At 41.9% G+C, this 16,544-nt stretch overlaps 1 protein-coding gene across 2 annotated transcripts; it reads right to left on the reverse strand.

The window, feature by feature from the left end:
* Window positions 1–91: 91 nt before the first annotated feature.
* Window positions 92–4,733, reverse strand: LOC137828418 (chaperonin CPN60-2, mitochondrial). 2 transcript variants are annotated; one of them, XM_090304406.1, is made up of 18 exons: window positions 4,522–4,733; window positions 4,156–4,244; window positions 3,941–4,072; window positions 3,529–3,688; window positions 3,250–3,425; window positions 3,028–3,123; window positions 2,684–2,788; window positions 2,441–2,527; window positions 2,277–2,366; window positions 2,090–2,170; window positions 1,941–2,009; window positions 1,617–1,694; window positions 1,402–1,497; window positions 1,210–1,309; window positions 1,031–1,134; window positions 725–830; window positions 537–615; window positions 92–442 (listed from the first exon to the last, which is right to left on the reverse strand). In XM_090304406.1, the coding sequence occupies exons 2-18, from the start codon at window positions 4,168–4,170 to the stop codon at window positions 346–348; spliced, it is 1,671 nt and encodes a 556-aa protein (XP_090160532.1). In that variant the 5' UTR covers window positions 4,171–4,244; window positions 4,522–4,733; the 3' UTR covers window positions 92–345. The 2 variants fall into 2 exon arrangements, with proteins under 2 accessions (XP_090160532.1, XP_068491085.2); XM_068634984.2 differs by having other exon boundaries at window positions 4,220–4,244; window positions 4,522–4,729.
* Between the last annotated feature and the right edge of the window lie 11,811 nt (window positions 4,734–16,544).

Genomic DNA, 16,544 nt, shown 5'->3' on the forward strand with positions numbered 1-16,544 from the left:
AGAAAAGCTAATCTTGCGAAAAAGTTAGAAAGTTGTCTCGGTTGAGAAATGTCAACTACAATTAAAGGTTTGCAATGTTAGAAAAATAAACTACTGCAATTATTACGGGTCACCTTTCAATTGAAAATTTCAGAGTGGAAAAATGTTCAATCATAATTCGGAATCTGAAAAATGTTTCAGATGTTCCTCAATTTCACTGCAACAATAATCATAAATTTCTCTCCCTACATTTTTTATCTCTACCTATGATTACATGGATGCCTTCTGTGTCAATAAAAAAGCAAAAATAGTTATACACCCCTCCACTCCAAATCCAACGAAAAAGAGCTGGTGAAAATAGGCCCCTTAATAATCCATGCCACCACCCATGGCAGGAACATCTTTATCGTCCTTTGGGAGTTCAGACACAACAGCTTCAGTTGTCGTCATCAAAGATGACACACTGCAAAAGAATAGAGATAAGCATTAAGCAAAGCATGGCATAAAACAAAACAAATATATCATCAATAACTACGGCAAGTTTCCTGACATCCTACCTGGCTGCATCAACCAAGGCGGTCCTAATCACCTTCAATGGATCAATGATTCCAGCTTTAACCATATCAACATATTCACCTAATTATGAAGCAGGAAAAAAAATCACAGAAGAATCAATAATAATAAAGGGCCACGCATCTTTAGACAAATACGTACTGTCATCAAAATACAAACAAAGAATCCATACCTTTAGCTGCATCATACCCAAGATCAGGATTATTCTGTTCCAATAGCTTGCCAACAACAACAGCACCTTCCACTCCTGCATTTGAAGCAATGGTGTGCACAGAAGCCTGCATTGTTTGATAGAACAGGTGGTTAAAAGAGTTCGTTAAACCATGCTACATCGTAAAAATATTGCCAGATCCGGCAAGAAATGTATAATAAGGGAGTTGAAAGATCTGTTGAGTGAAGCCCTACTAAAACAAAATGCACTAACCTATCTTTTGAATAATCTACGAAATGAAAAAGTCAGCAAAAGAAAAGCACTAACCTTCAAAGCATTTTGGATAATCTGGACACCTATCTTTTGACCAAAGTTGGCAGTGTGAAGCTTATCCAACTCTTTCGATGCATAAAGAAGAGCGACACCACCACCTGTGCAAAGCATAATATATCAATTTGATTGAACATTGAACACTAAGCATACAACTAGTAGTGCTAATAATCTACCTGGTACTATTCCTTCCTCTACAGCTGCCTTGGTTGCATTTAAGGCGTCTGTCACTCTATCCTTCTTCTCTCCAACTTCAGCCTCACTGGCTCCTCCAATCTGCGAAAATTTCATTCGAAATGTCAATTTTTTCATGACAAAAACATTAGGATAAAGGTAAAATCCTAACAGCAACCAAGGTGAACTTATACCTTAAGCACTGCAACGCCCCCAGAAAGCTTGGCTAATCTTTCTTGTAACTTTTCCTTGTCATAATCTGAAGTGCTATTTTCAATTGCTGATCTAATCTGTTTGTAAAGATTTGTCAAAAAAAAAAAAAAAAACATCAACAATCTGATCATCACTACATGGAAACAGATTACAGCAACAACGGTAGAATCAAATCTAACAGAAGATTCAAACAAACCTGCTCACATCTTTCTTCAATTGCTTTCTTATCACCAGCTCCATCAAGGATAACAGTGTCGTCTTTAGAAATTGTTAACTATAAAACATTGAGAAACTTATTTAGTAGTCTAAATCTTTTAACCTCGTACACATTATGAAACTAAAACTACATAAAAAACAATGAAAATTTATGTTTAACTTAAACACGATCAGTTCCTCCCAGAGGGAAAGTCATTATTTATCCTCAAGCAAAACCAAATGAACATTAGAAATGAAAACATACCAACGCTCTATCATGCATTCACATGCTATAAGCCTATAACAAATTAAGCAAGAAGGTTACCTTTTTGCAAGAGCCAAACATTTCCAGATCCACTTTTTCAAGGTTCAGGCCAAGCTCTTCAGTGATAAGCTAGAAGAATAGAGAAAATATATCGTTCACAGTTCTGTTAGATGGAATTTAAGAAATAACTCGACAGACAAAAAACTTACTTGACCTCCTGTAAGAACAGCAAGATCCTGGAGACCAGACTTCCGATTTTCACCAAAACCAGGAGCTTTGATTGCACATACCTAAACCAATTTGCAGCACATATCAGATTAAATAAGCAAAATCAATAATCCAAAATCAAATGCACGTAAGAACTGAAAGGTGAGACTCCATATAGGCAAGACAAACCTTGATTCCAGCACGAAGTTTATTTAGAATAAGAGTTGCAAGGGCATCACTTTCCACATCCTCAGCAACAATCAACAAAGGTCTTTGTCTCTGGAGACAAAGAAGTGTCAGCCAATACCCATATTTAGAAATCAATGCAACATGAAGGAATTGACATTGCTCACCTTCAAAGCTAACTCTAATACTTTAACAATGGCATTTATGCTTGAGATTTTTTTTTCATGGATTATAATGAGAGGATCCTCTAGTTCCTGATGGCACAAAGACATCAAATGGTTACATATAATATTTAAAAAGTATAAAAAAGATTCAAGACCATGACCAAGGACCAACGTAAATTACAGAAAAGTAATGTTCAGAAAGATTTATAATGCTGTGTGAAGTAGATGTGTAAAGCGAAAACATACACATTTCTGATTCTTCTGGTTTGTTATGAAATATGGAGAAATGTATCCCCTGTCGAGCTTCATTCCTTCAACAACTTCCAATTCGTTATATAATGTTTTTCCATCCTGAGAAAGTTTATAAAAGTTAGTCCCTAGCATATTAAGGAAAATGCATTGCATATTAATCAAACCATGGACCCCTTTGAAAGAGGCAAGGATAAAAAGAAACAGATAAGGCATAATAAAGAAAAGATGGGATGGAATTAAAAATCATAGGGGGGAACATCTACTTAAACTTCCCTCTGGGCCAAGAAAAAAAAAACCCAAATAAAATTATTTCAAAAAAGACGCATATAATGACTTACTGAGATAGTGATTACACCCTCTTTGCCAACCTTCTCCATAGCTTTTGCAATTAACTCGCCAATTTCCCTCTCCCCATTGGCAGATATTGTCCCAACCTATCACCACCACAAATAAATTGTAAAGTTCGATTAATACTCGTGATTCAAAATCATTCTTGTTGTTTCCAATATCCTGCAATATGCACTAGAGGCTCTAACAAAAAAAAAGGAAGATACACAAACCTGTGCAATTTCTTCAGAAGTGTTAATCATTCGTGCTCTGCTTTTCAGATTTGTCACCACAGAATCAACAGCCATATTTATACCTCGTCTCAGGTCCATAGTATTCATTCCAGCTGCAACTGATTTACACCCTTCCGTAAATATAGCCCGAGTAAGAATTGTAGCACATGTGGTTCCTGCCAAATTGCTCCCTCATTATTAGCATTTACTTACTAAGAAAGCAGCCAGTGCAGAAGTTTAAACCATAGAGTATAATCTTGTATGTTTATAACAACTCACCATCACCAGCCACATCATTGGTAGCATTTGCAACCTGCTTTACAAGACTAGCACCAATATTCTTAACCTTGTCCTTGAATTCAATACTCTTAGCAACAGTTACTCCATCTTTCGTCACTTTGGGTGCACCAAAACTCTGCTCAATCACCACATTACGCCCCTAAAAGAAAAAAGTTTGACATAAACACCAATTATCAACACCAACCAAAGAGATCAAATCAGGATTAATGTCTTTCATTCCTAGATCCAAAAGACATGCTCGCCCTTTAGAAAAACAAATAAATATACGATTGAATAAAAACACGGGATGGGCAATCGTACACTTAGTATATCGTTCCATTTATAATCATTTCCTCTCATTCTACAACTTTTACTCAAGAAGCAGACATAACAGAAAATAAAGATCCCTTACCTTAGGGCCCATGGTTACTTTGACAGCATCAGCAAGCTCTTCAACACCCTTAAGCATCAAAGCCCGGGCCTCCACGCCAAACTTAATGTCTTTGGCAGCATAATTCCTGCTCCAACTCACCCTACTTCCAATCTATGGAAATGCAAAACCCAATCCTCAGCATCATCATCATAATAAAAAATATGACAATAATAATAATAAAGAACAGATATTACAGGTAAAGGGATCATTAATCTCGAAACAATTTTAACAAAAAAATGCCATGTAATAGTGCTTTACTTGTTGGGTGCCGCTCCTAGAAATTCTGCAGTGATAAGAACAAAATTTAACAGTCAGAAGCATTGAAGAGAACGAGATGTTAACACAATGCACCACAAATTGGCAATCAACATTACTGGATCTATCTCAGATACGCCACCCAGAACCCAAAAAAAGTTAGAATTTTGATCCATTCAGACATTTTCCTCAGGGGCCCAGAAGAGCAATGGCAGACAATAGAAAAAAAAAACACAAAAAAGGAGGTGAAGTAGAAGAAAAAATTCAAAAGGCAGAAGAGGGCAGTGCCATTAGAGAAGACTTACCTAGCTTTGGAAGCAAGGGAGGTTGCAAAGCGGTACATGATGCGAGCAACTGAGAAAGCACTGAAGAAGTTGCAGAGACTAATGCAGAAGGGAAATGCTTCACGCTTCTTTTCAAGGGAAGGAGGGAAGGCTCTAGAAGAAGCAGTTTCTAGGGTTTAGGGTTTTATGTTCCAGAAGTTCTTGTGTTTTGCTTTTGTTTATATTTTTCATTTCTTTTCTAAGATAATTTTAAGGTTTTCTACAGTGAATTCTCTGTATATTATTTTATAATTTTTACATTTCAGCAACTAAATTATTTCTTAATTATGTACTATGTTAAATTTAAAATTTATTTCAATGACGATAAAAAAACATAAAACGTATGTAAAATTAAAAATTAGACCAAAATTGTAGATTTTCTAACTTGTAAAAACTAAAATGACAAAAAAGAAAGAAAGATGAGGTTCAAAGAAAACTAAGATTACAATTTAATTAATTAACTAAATTAATAACTAAGATATAGGGTATTTGGATATAGTTTTTTGTAAGATTACTTACTCAATATTTGTCATATACTTAATTTATGAAAAATATGACAACGTTCATCTAGTGGTTGTCTTTACAGATGCCACATGTATGCTCCTTTTCTTTCTTTTTTTGAAAAACATTACACAGTGAACAATAAACAGACAGTAAATAGAGGTGTAGAAAACTTATGAAAAGCACTCTTTTAAGTTACAGAGTAAACAAACATGTGCTCAAAATTTGAAGTTTGGAAGGATGAAGCCAAATCTTCAGTATTAATATATGGGAATTTTCCAGTTTCATACCACATAGACAACTTATGTGTGAATTTTAGTTTTAGTTTATTTTAGTATTTTTTATTTTTTATACTGTTTTACATTTGATTGTGTTTACATAACTGGAATATGTAAAATTGATTTCTGCACTTTCCTAAATGGTTCTAAACCACACCTTCGTCGGATTATGGAACCTCTCCGATCGACGGGAGCTTAAGTATTCGAAGTACGAGTGGAGATGTGCACCGATCCGAGGTTGTTCTACGAGAACCTCACAAAGAGTTCGGTGGAAGAGATCGGATTGAATATGCAACTTGGGATAACAGATACTAACAATGTCGACGTAAATTATTTGGAATTACTGCACCCAATTAATTGCCTCCTGCAATCGATGAATTTTTTAAAATTTCATTATGTCCTTGTTATCTTTATTTTAAAAAAAATCGGTATAGGTTGCAGAGAAACTTGCTTTTCTTCTTTGGTGGTGGTTCAAGCTGCAGAGGAGGTGATTTTAGTGTGGGGGTGGATGGGTTGTTTGCACTGTAAGGTTCGTCGGTTGACATTATTGTGAGGTAAGAAGACATTTAACCTGATTTTTCACATTTTGTTCGAGCTGAGGTGGTCATGGATATTGATATCCAGAAGCCTAGTTTTAACCTTACAGATGCAAGCGTCTGAAAGTCATTGTTAAACACTCTGCATATAAACATCCATAAGTAATTAACATTTGCATTTGAAGCTTCACGCCTATGTCCGTAGTAGAGAAATGCATTATGGATATTATTATTCGGAATTGGATTTTGTATTCTGGATGTACATATCCGGAATTGGGTTTTGAATTCCGGATGTACATATCCAGAATAGTTAACTGTATTCTGGATGTGGGCATACGAAAGTATATTTTTTGACTTATGGATTTCTATATCCGGAAGCTAAGTGATCTTTTTTTTCAGCATTCTCAATGGATACAACGAACTCATACATGGGAATTTCAGGGGAGATTGATGTGTGGGATGGAATAGACGATGTTGATATGGAGCAGTCAATAACTTACAATACGTTAGATAATGAACATAGGGCACATAAATGTAGTGAGGTATTTACTACAAATTAGGTAAGGTAAATGTTAGGGTTTTGAATGTTATTGTTTATGAATGATTTTAAAATTTGGCATATTTTATTGTAGGTATTTCGTGATCGAGATGAGTTGTTAGAATGGGCGAGAAGTGTTGGCTATAGTTATGAGTTTGTTATTGGTATATTAAGGTAGGATACATGGACGGGGCAACGAGGAAGGATGACATATGTATTATTAGGTTGTGAGAGAGGAGGTAAATACAGACAGTATAAAAAAGACGTAGATATAAGTCGAACGGGAAGTAGGAAGTGCGAGTGTCCTTTCAGATTGCGAGGCAAACCACTCAAAGGTGGTCAAGGGTGGATGATTGAATTAATTTGTGGTTCTCACAATCATGATTTGACAGAGATAATGGTGGGTCATCCGTATGCTGGAAGTTTAATGCTTTGTTTGGATTAGAGGGTGTGGAGGAGTGGAAAGTTGAGGGTGTGGGGGAGTGGAAGTGTGAAGATTTGTGAAGAAAGTTGAGGGTGTTTGAATTGAGGTAGGTTAGAGTGGATGTGTGAGGAAAGTTTATTGAAATATGTGAGTAATGTGATGATTGTAAGGATATTTTGAATTATTTTTAATTGTGAAAATTGTAAGATTACAAATTTACCTTCTATATAAAAAAAAGAAATAAATGATAATTAATTTTGTACACATTATATTTAATTAAAAGAAATTCAAGTTTTAATTATAAATAAATAAATAAATAATTTAAAATTCAAAGAAATTAATAAATAATTTTGTATATTTAAATATATTTTTATTATTTTCCATTTTATTAATTTAAATTAATTTTTTTAATTAAGTTAATTTATTTAGATAATTTTAATATTATTTATGTTTCTTGTATATAAAATAAGAATAAATAATTATTAAATTTGTGCATATTTTGTTAATTAAAATAATTTAAAGTTTTATTTATAAATAAAATAAAAAAATGTAAAATTCAAAGAAATAATTAAATATAATTTTAAATATAAGTTGTATCGATCAGGTCATCGGATGTGATGACGTGGATAGTAAGTGACTACGTGGGGCGTGCTTAGCGGGACACGTGGACAAGAGAAAGATGAATGGTCAAGAAGTTAACATAGTCGCCGTTTGTGGAAGTGGCGTTCTACAGTGTACATAGTCGGTTGTCGCTAGGTTTCCGTATCATCGCCGTGTTAGATGATGGAAGATCAGGTGGTCAGGAGTTGCCGCAAGAGGCACATCGCCGGATTTCCCAGTAAACTTGGTTGAAGCTGTTGGAGGTTCAGGCGTGTAGGTTCAGTAAAGATGATCATTACGTCAACATGAAGCATGGAGGTTAAGTGAGTTGGAGGACACAACTTGCTCATTGATGACGGGATTCCCAGAGTTTTGGCCACTCCATCAATTCGTGCTTGGCTTTGGGATACCAACTCGCTGAGTTGGTCAAGTATGGGTTCTTTAAGGACTATTTGCTGGAGAAGCAAACGGGGCAATCGTCAGTTTCACAACCGGCGAGCAGTGAGGGACAACAGCATGAAGTACCCATTCACGACGAGATCCACACTATAGCTGGTGGATTCTCGGGTGGTGGGTGTACTGCATCACAGCGGAAGAAATATGCAAGGTCCGTGATGTCAGTAGAGGCTTTTGAGGATCACTCGCCCGATGTGGACATCACGTTCACCAAAGAAGATCTTAGGGATGTTGTGCCCCATGACAACGATCCCATTGTAATCTCGCTCGTTACGGCGGGGAGGATGGTTCATCGGGTGTTGGCCGATCAAGGAAGCTCGGCAGATGTTATGTTTTGGCCGACTTTCAAAAAGTTGCAGTTATCCGCCGACCAGCTGAGGTCATATGGGGGCTGCTTATACGGTTTTGCTGCTGATCAAGTGGAGGTCAGGGGGTACATTGAGTTAAGAATGACGTTCACAGATGGGGTGGCCTCGCGCACAGAGAAGATCAGGTACCTTGTTGTGAACGCTCCTTCGGCATATAATATCCTGTTGGGAAGGCCAACACTCAACAGGATAGGAGTTGTGCCTTCAACGAGGCACATGAAGGTCAAGTTACCTTCAATGGAGGGGGTAGTTATCACCATCCGCTCTGATTAAAAGGAGGCAAAGAAGTGCTATGAAAACAGCCTCAAGAACTAGAGATCAGTGTGCCATGTAACCACAACGCCGCCCCTTGGTGTGGAGCCTAAACAGGAAAATCGGCGAGTTGTGGACACAACATTTGAGGTGGCCACTGAAAGGGATGTGGTGATGGTGGATGTTGAGGCGAGGTGCGAGAACGCCGCTCAGGTTGAGGAAGAGAAGGACTGTCCGGAAGTCGCCAGGGAGTCAGGAATCGCGAGAGCGCTGATCGCAGTGAGAAGAGGCCTCAGCCGGTCGAGGATTGGCTTGAGAAGAAGATTGGCGGCAAAACGTTTAAGCTGGGGAAGACTTTAGATGGCGAGACACAAGACCAGATCGCCAAGGTAATAAATAGGCATCTGGACGCGTTTGCATGGTCTGCTTCAGACATGCCGGGAATTGACCCTGATTTCTTGTGTCATCGCCTAGCGATGGATCCTCAAGTCAAACCAATCCGACAAAGAAGAAGAAAGTTTAACGAAGAAAAGAGACAGACGATCAGGGACGAGACGCAGAAACTCCTTGCGGCAGGTCATATCAGGGAGATTCAATATCCGGAATGGCTCACCAATGTCGTTCTGGTCAAGAAGAGCAATGGGAAATGGCGGATGTGCGTTGATTTTACAGATTTAAATAAAGCCTGTTCAAAGGATTCTTATCCTTTGCCAAATATAGATGCCCTGGTGGATAGTGCGTCAGGGTGTAAATTGCTCAGTTTCTTGGACGCCTTCTCGGGATATAACCAGATTAAGATGCACCCGATGGATGAGGAAAAGACTGCTTTCATGACGGAAAGGTCATGCTATTGCTACAAGGTGATGCCCTTTGGGCTGAAGAATGCGGGAGCCACGTACCAAAGGCTAATGGATAAGGTGCTTGCGCCTATGCTTGGGAGGAACGTGCAAGCATATGTCGACGATATGGTCGTGACATCTCTGGAAAAGAGCAGGCACGTTACTGATCTGGAAGAGTTGTTCGTTACAATAGCCAAGTACAAGCTGAAGTTGAATCCCGAGAAGTGCATTTTCAGCGTGGAGGCAGGGAAGTTTCTGGGATTTCTTTTGACTGAGAGGGGAATCGAGGCAAATCCCGACAAGTGTGCCGCCATTTTGGCGATGAGGAGTTCTGCCACCGTAAAGGAGGTGCAACAGCTTACAGGTCGGATGACCGCCCTGTCTCGATTTGTATCTGCCAGTGGGGAGAAAGGCCACCCGTATTTCCAATGTCTGAAGAGGAATAATAGGTTTGTTTGGACGAGGGAATGTGAAGAAGCTTTTGTGAAGCTCAAAGAGTATTTGGCGAGCCCGCCGGTTTTGTGTAAACCTCAAATGGGAACGCCACTCAGGTTGTATTTTGCCATAACTGAGAAGGCGATAAGCGCGGTACTCGTCCAGGATCAAGATCAAGTCCAGAAACCTATTTATTTTGTTAGTAAGGTGTTGCAGGGCCCAGAAGTGAGATATCAGGCCTTAGAGAAAGCAGCGCTGACGGTTGTGTTTTCGGCGAGGAGGTTGCGTCATTACTTCCAGAGCTTTACAGTGTTAGTAATGATTGACTTACCCATCCAGAAGGTTTTGAAGAAACCGGATGTAGCTGGAAGGATGGTAAAATGGGCGGTGGAGTTGTCAGAGTTCGATATTAAGTATGAGCCTCGAGGACCGATCAAGGGGCAAATCTTCGCCGACTTTGTGGTCGAGCTCTCTTCTGAAACAGCGTAGAGTGCGGGGGATGATTTTCGTTGGGTGCTCTCAGTGGATGGGTCGTCTAACCAGCAGGGTAGCGGAGCTGGAGTTATTTTGGAGGGGCCCAACGGTGTGTTGATAGAACAATCTCTGAGGTTTGCCTTCAAAGCCAGCAATAATCAAGCGGAGTATGAGGCTTTGATCGCCGGAATTTTGTTGGCGAAGGAAATGGGAGCAAAGGTGCTGGTGGCCAAGAGTGACTCGTTATTGGTCACTGGGCAGGTAACTGGCGAGTTTTAGGCCAAAGATCCGCAAATGGCGGCTTACCGGGAGTATGTACAAGAGTTAAAGCGGTCTTTTGCTTTGTTTGAAGTGGTACACGTGCCAAGGGAGCAGAATGCCCGAGCTGACTTGCTAACCAAGCTCGCCAGTTCGGGCAAGGGGGACAGGCAGAGGACCGTCATACAAGAAACTTTGAAGACACCTCGAGCATTTGTGGCAGATCACCAGGTTCTTCAAATTTGCAAATCGATGGAAGGGATGGCGAGGAGTCATAGATCCTTGACTCAGGAGACTTTGAGGACGCCGAGAGTTAAAGCACATCCAGTGGGAGAGGTAAAGATGATGCAAGTTTGTGCTATCCATAAGCCAGACACATGGATAACGCCATACCAGCGCTACATGGCGGATGGCGTGCTCCCACTGGACCCGACGGAAGCTAGAAAGATAAAGAAGAACTCCAGCAGGTTCACCCTCGTTGATGGCGAGTTGTACAGGTTTGGGTTTACACATCCCCTTTTAGTATGTGTACACGGAGAGAAGTGCACGAGAATTATGGCTGAGCTCCATGAGGGGATTTGTGGGAGTCACATTGGGGGTCGAGCTTTGGCAACAAGAACTCTCCGTACAGGTTATTATTGGCCCACAATGAGGGAAGATTGTAAGAAATATGCCCAGTGTTGCAACCAATGCCAGTAGCACGCCGATTGGCACAAGGCGCCTCCAGAAGAGCTAAAGTCAATTTACAGCCCCTGGCTGTTCCATACGTGGGGAATTGATATTCTGCGACCCTTTCCATTGGCGATCAGGCAAATGAAGTACTTGGTTGTGGCGATCGAATACTTCACGAAGTGGATTGAAGCATAACCAGTAGCCCAGATCACCGCACACAAAATTCAGAGTTTCGTGTGGAAGAATATTGTGTGTCGGTTTGGCGTGCCTAAGCGTTTAGTATCAGATAATGAGACCCAATTTGCAAGTCACCTGTTGAAGAAGCTGTGCGAGGCTGTTGGAATACGACAGGTGTTTGCTTCTGTGGAGCACCCACAAACGAATGGGCAAGTGGAGTCAGCCAATCGGGTTTTGTTGAGAGGTTTGAAGAGGAGGTTGGAGAAGGCCAAGGGGTCTTGGGCTGAAGAAGTTCCCCGTATAGTGTGGGCATATCATACCACTGAGCAATCATGAACCCATGAAACCCCGTTTAGTTTGGTGTATGGGTGTGATGCAATGATTCCAGTTGTAATCCAGGAAAGCTCGCCGAGATTCCAGAACTTTGTGGCGGAAGACTCGAATGAAGAAAGGAGAATGAATTTGGATTTGCTGGATGAAGTCAGGGAGGAAGCACAGGTGAAGGCTGAAGCAGTGAGGAGAAGAGTTGAACGCAGGTACAACTCTAGAATAAAACCAAGGCTATTCAGAGATGGTGATCTGGTGATGAGGAAGGCCCACCAGTATGAGATGGAGAACAAATTGTCGCCGAAGTGGACATGACCGTTTAGAATAACCGAAGCACTCGGAAACGGCGCCTACCGCTTGGAGACGTTGGAAGGAGGGGCGATTCCTCGTACTTGGAACGCCACCCATCTCAAGTTTTATTACAGTTAAAGCATTGTAAGTAGTGATTAACTTGAACAGTTTAAAGTAGTTTAAGTTAAAACAGTTTTTCAAGGGGGCACTCTTTTTTCCCTAAGGAGGGTTTTTAACGAGGCCACCCAATAAAGAAGGTTTCGAAGTTTATCAAAGTTTCCAAGTTCATTAAGTTTGCATGCTTATCGTTTTTAAGTTTTCGGAAAAGAGACATTGTCGCCCTTGTGTAATCTAAGGCAACGGTGGACTCAGATCGCATGCATTCAGTACAAAGTTTTAAAGTATAAAGTTTTGAGTCCTCATCGCCATCTGGCGATCGGAGGCACAAGCATAAAGTTTTTAAGTCCTCATCGCCATCCGGCGATCGGAGGCACAAGTATAAAGTTTTTAAGTCCTCATCGCCATCTGGCGATCGGAGGCACAAGTATAAAGTTTTTGAGTCCTCATCGCCATCTGGCGATCAGATTAAAAAGTCCTCCCCGCCTTGAGCGGGTGCAGGCGAGAAAAGATTAAAAAAGACCTCCTCGCCTTGAGCGAATACAGGCAAGAATAGATTGCAAGACCTCTTGGTGTAAGCAAACCGAGGCAAGTTTGAAAGTCCCTAGTGCATCCAGGGGAGGAGGAGATGTAACCCCTGGGCAAGTTGAGGCACCAGGAAAAGTCCTTCTCACCCTCGAGTGAGTTCAGGCAAGATAAAACTGAAAAGTCAGGGGTGTTAATGATCTTAAGTATGGGAAAGGAACGTTGATGGAAAACGCCTTTTTCCTTAAGTGAAACATCAATATTGACCTAGTAAGACCAGTTAAAAAAGAAGTTAAAGGATGGCTGGGGAAGGTTCGCAGAGGACACCTCACCACCTAGATCATTGTTCTAAAACTCAGGGAGGTAGAGAAGGATCCGAAAGGCGGCGCTACCCCCAGATGAGGGAACAATGATTTAAGTTATCTCAGGTTAAAGACTCAGGGAAGGTCCGAAAGGCAACTCTCCTTCCAGTCGAGCAAAGATGAAGTCATGAGGTGGCCCCGCAGAGGACACTTTTCAGTTAAAAGGAAAATGGCGTCGCCGAAAGCCTATGGCTTTGAGATTGAGATAGAAAGAAGATTACACGGCGAGAACCAGATCAACAAAGTTTTAGGCGATAACATAGAAATACACATGTCACTTGGCAGATCATGCAAGCGATATTTTAGATACTAAGATTGACCTACGCCACTGCCCAGTAAGTGATTTCGTGTTAAATGTTATTGCTATAGACTAACAGTTTGTTCAGGTTAAGTTGATTTCCAGAGAATTAAGCATCAGTTTGTGCTAAGTTAATTGGGTTGAGTAAAAGCTAGCCAGTTACATCAGATGATCGCACAACAGATAAAGTTAGAGCCATATATATACATGTATATCAAAACAGTTTGAACAGAATGAAAGTTATTACATATAAATCAAAGTTAAATACAAGAGTTTCAAGGTGATAAAATTGAAGTGGCAAATGGGAGCAGTTAAGTTGGAGGCATGATCTTGCCATCCACCACTACGTTGTACACTGAAAACTCAGAAAGGTCGAGATCGGGGAATTTGCAAGCAAACTGCTCCAAAGCAGCCCCAAAGCCTGAGGTAAGAACCTGGGCAGCCTCAAGTTCAAGCTCGTCGATCTTCTTCTTTAACCCACTGTTCTCCTCACGCACTTGGGCAAGCTCTGCGGTAGTTTCGCTCAGTGCTTTGGATTTCTTGTCCCGATCTGCTTCGACTTGTCCCAGAAGGGTTTCTCTCTCGGTTGATCTCTTCTCCAGTTTAGCCATCTTGGCCTCGCCAGTTTTTTGGGCTTCCTCTAGCTCAGCTATTTTGGCCCTCATAGGGACGAGCTTACTCTCTAACTCAACAACGTCTTGAAGTTTGGCGTGTAGTTTCTGGCGCAATTCAGCTTTATCCTTGCGCAAACTTTGAAGCTCATCGTTGAGAGCATTTTCCACCCGCGAGAACTCTAGCCCTTGCATCAACATGTCACATTTGAGTTTATCAGCTTCGGCTCTCGTGGTGCTCGCCTCTTCCTGATGAATGCGGTTGTCGATTTCGAACTTGCTCAGGGAATCCTTCAGAGCTTCACCAACAACTTGAGGAAGGTTCTCGACAACCATGGCATTTAGGTGCGTAGTGAAGGACTTCAGAGCTTCCTGGAGAGGGGCTGGAAGAGCTTGAGTTGGAGGAGGTGTTGAAGGTTGATTCTCGCCACCACCCTCACAAGATTGGATGGCGAGGGGAATCTCGTGGTGTGGAGGTGAGGCAGGTAGCTTCGCTGCAGGTTGAGGGGAAACTTGTGTATCCGCAAGCTGTTCTTGTGTAGCTCCAGCAGCTGAGGCGTTTGAAGGGAGAACATCCCCAACAGACTCGAAGGGTGTGGAGGCGCTGGGGGGGTTCTCGGTGTAGTTGGGGCTGGTGCCTTCAGCTGCTGGTGGCTCAGCTACAGTCGCCCTTTTTTCTCTTACAGACTAAACCGTCTTCGGTGCTTTCGTCTTCCACCTTGTCCGACACCACCCTGGGGGCCTTCCTCTTAGCCATCTTTTCTTTCCCCAACATTGTATCTGCATAAAGAAACCAATGATCACAAACCAGTCCAATTCAAGCAATTGATGATACACAAGAAAATAAGCAGTGTGAGCTAATGCATGGACTAACTAGTCAAGACTACATGCAAATCAGAATGACACAAGCAACATCAATATAAAAGATAGGGTGATGCGAATTCAGGGAAAGGGAACTCGGAGATGAGGGGAAGACAAACCTATATGAAAGTTCAGTTGACTTTTGTGGAATTCGTAGGTGATGATGGAGGAGGTAGCCAAGGTTATGTTGGAGGAGGCAACTCCTTTCCAGAAGTTGCATAGATCTTTGTCGAGCTCCCCCATCTTTTTTGGACCTCTAGCCCTCCTGAAGTTGTCCTTAGACTTCTTCTTTCCCTTGTTCACCCAATATAAGGGAAACCCGTCGAGGAGGGTGGGGTCTTGGTCATTGCAGCAAACGCGCACAAACTTGCCTTTCCAGTCCTTGTAGGATTGCTGGAAGATGGAGAGGATGGACCTCCCAGCAACCCCGTTGAGGCTGACCCACAGACGATCACCTGGGTTCTTGGCCTCAAACAAAAAGAGGAACACGTGCACGGAGGTTGGGTGTCCCAAGTGCGTGCAAATGATCTGGTACGCCCTGACAAAAGCCCAGCTGTTGGGATGTAGCTGGGCGGGGGCTATGTCGAGCTCAGTCAAGAGCTCCCTCTCGAAGCGAGTAAAGGGGAAGCGGAGCTTGACCTTCTTGAACATGGTGGCATAGACGAAACAGAAGGGTTCACCATTGTTCCCCTAGTCGTCGGTGCAGATGGGCTCCCCAGGGGGACAAGGACGAACGGTCACCTTGTCATCATGCTCCTTGCTAAAGGAAAGGTGAGCTTGATCACCTTTCTTGAGGCGAAGGACGTCGATGTCGGTGTTGATGGAAGAGGTCTCACCCAGCAAAGCTGAAGTAGCCTAGGGGTACAACTGTTTGTAGTCAGGAGGGGGTCTCACAGCCGCGCTGGTTTGAGGTGGGGTTGGTTGCGATTGGTTGGGTCGAGAGGACGCGGGTCTCACGGCCTGGCTCGAAGGGATACTGGGATCCCTTGATGGATTGCGAGAAGAGGAAGGGTTGACCCTACGAGTTTTCGGCGGAGGGTTTTGAGAAGATGGAGGAGGGTTTGGAGTGTTTTGGTGCAAGCCATCAGAAGAGCTGCAAAGAAGATGAAAAAGGGAAGAGATGAGAGTTCATAAACATAATGACTCAACAGAAAAGAAGAAGATAGAACGAACAAGGGGGGCTCGCAGAGAGAAAGCTAGAAAACCTAAACGCAGGAAAAAGCGAAGCAAAGAACAAAAACAGCCCACAACGTATGCTCCAGACAGTTAATGGATGATGCAAACCGATTAAAATGCAGCAAATGTCAGTGGGAGAGATAAAAAGTTACCTTTTGATGATCAGAGGTGTGTTGAGCAAGATGATGATCGAGGGAGACGAAGCGTTCGTTGAAGCGTTTCAGGAGTTTGGAGTGAAGAAGAAGATAATGATACAGTGAAGTGGCACAAAGGTTTTAAGAATTTTGAACGTTGCAAGAAGCGCAAACGGCAATGAATAATAGTCGTTGATAAGTCCACGTGTCATTTGATCGGAGGGGGTTAGTGAAATGTCAAATCAGTAAACAGTATGAGCGTCAGCGCACAAAGCCACGTAGATCGCCGAAAATTCGACTCCTTAGTCTTTTCGCTGGACAAGTCACAACTTAAGACTGGGGGGCTTGTGTACCGATCAGGTCATCGGGTGTGATGACATGGATAGTAAGTGACTACGTGGGGCGTGCTTAGCGGGACACGTGGACAAGAGAAAGATGAATGGTCAAGAAGTTAACATAGTCGCCGTTTGTGGAAGTGGCGTTCTACAGTGTACA

This window comes from Phaseolus vulgaris, chromosome 7 (assembly GCF_051622355.1).
Source record: "Phaseolus vulgaris cultivar YP4 chromosome 7, ASM5162235v1, whole genome shotgun sequence".
NCBI lineage: Eukaryota > Viridiplantae > Streptophyta > Magnoliopsida > Fabales > Fabaceae > Phaseolus > Phaseolus vulgaris.

Excerpts from the sequence above, each read along its gene's own strand:
- LOC137828418 (XM_068634984.2), bottom strand. The coding sequence starts at position 4,559 with ATGTACCGCTTTGCAACCTCCCTTGCTTCCAAAGCTAG. Across the intron at positions 3,124-3,249 it reads CTTCTGAAGAAATTGCACAG|GTTGGGACAATATCTGCCAA; the intron begins GTTTGTGTATCT and ends TGGTGGTGATAG. Across the intron at positions 831-1,030 it reads TTATCCAAAATGCTTTGAAG|GCTTCTGTGCACACCATTGC; the intron begins GTTAGTGCTTTT and ends CAAACAATGCAG.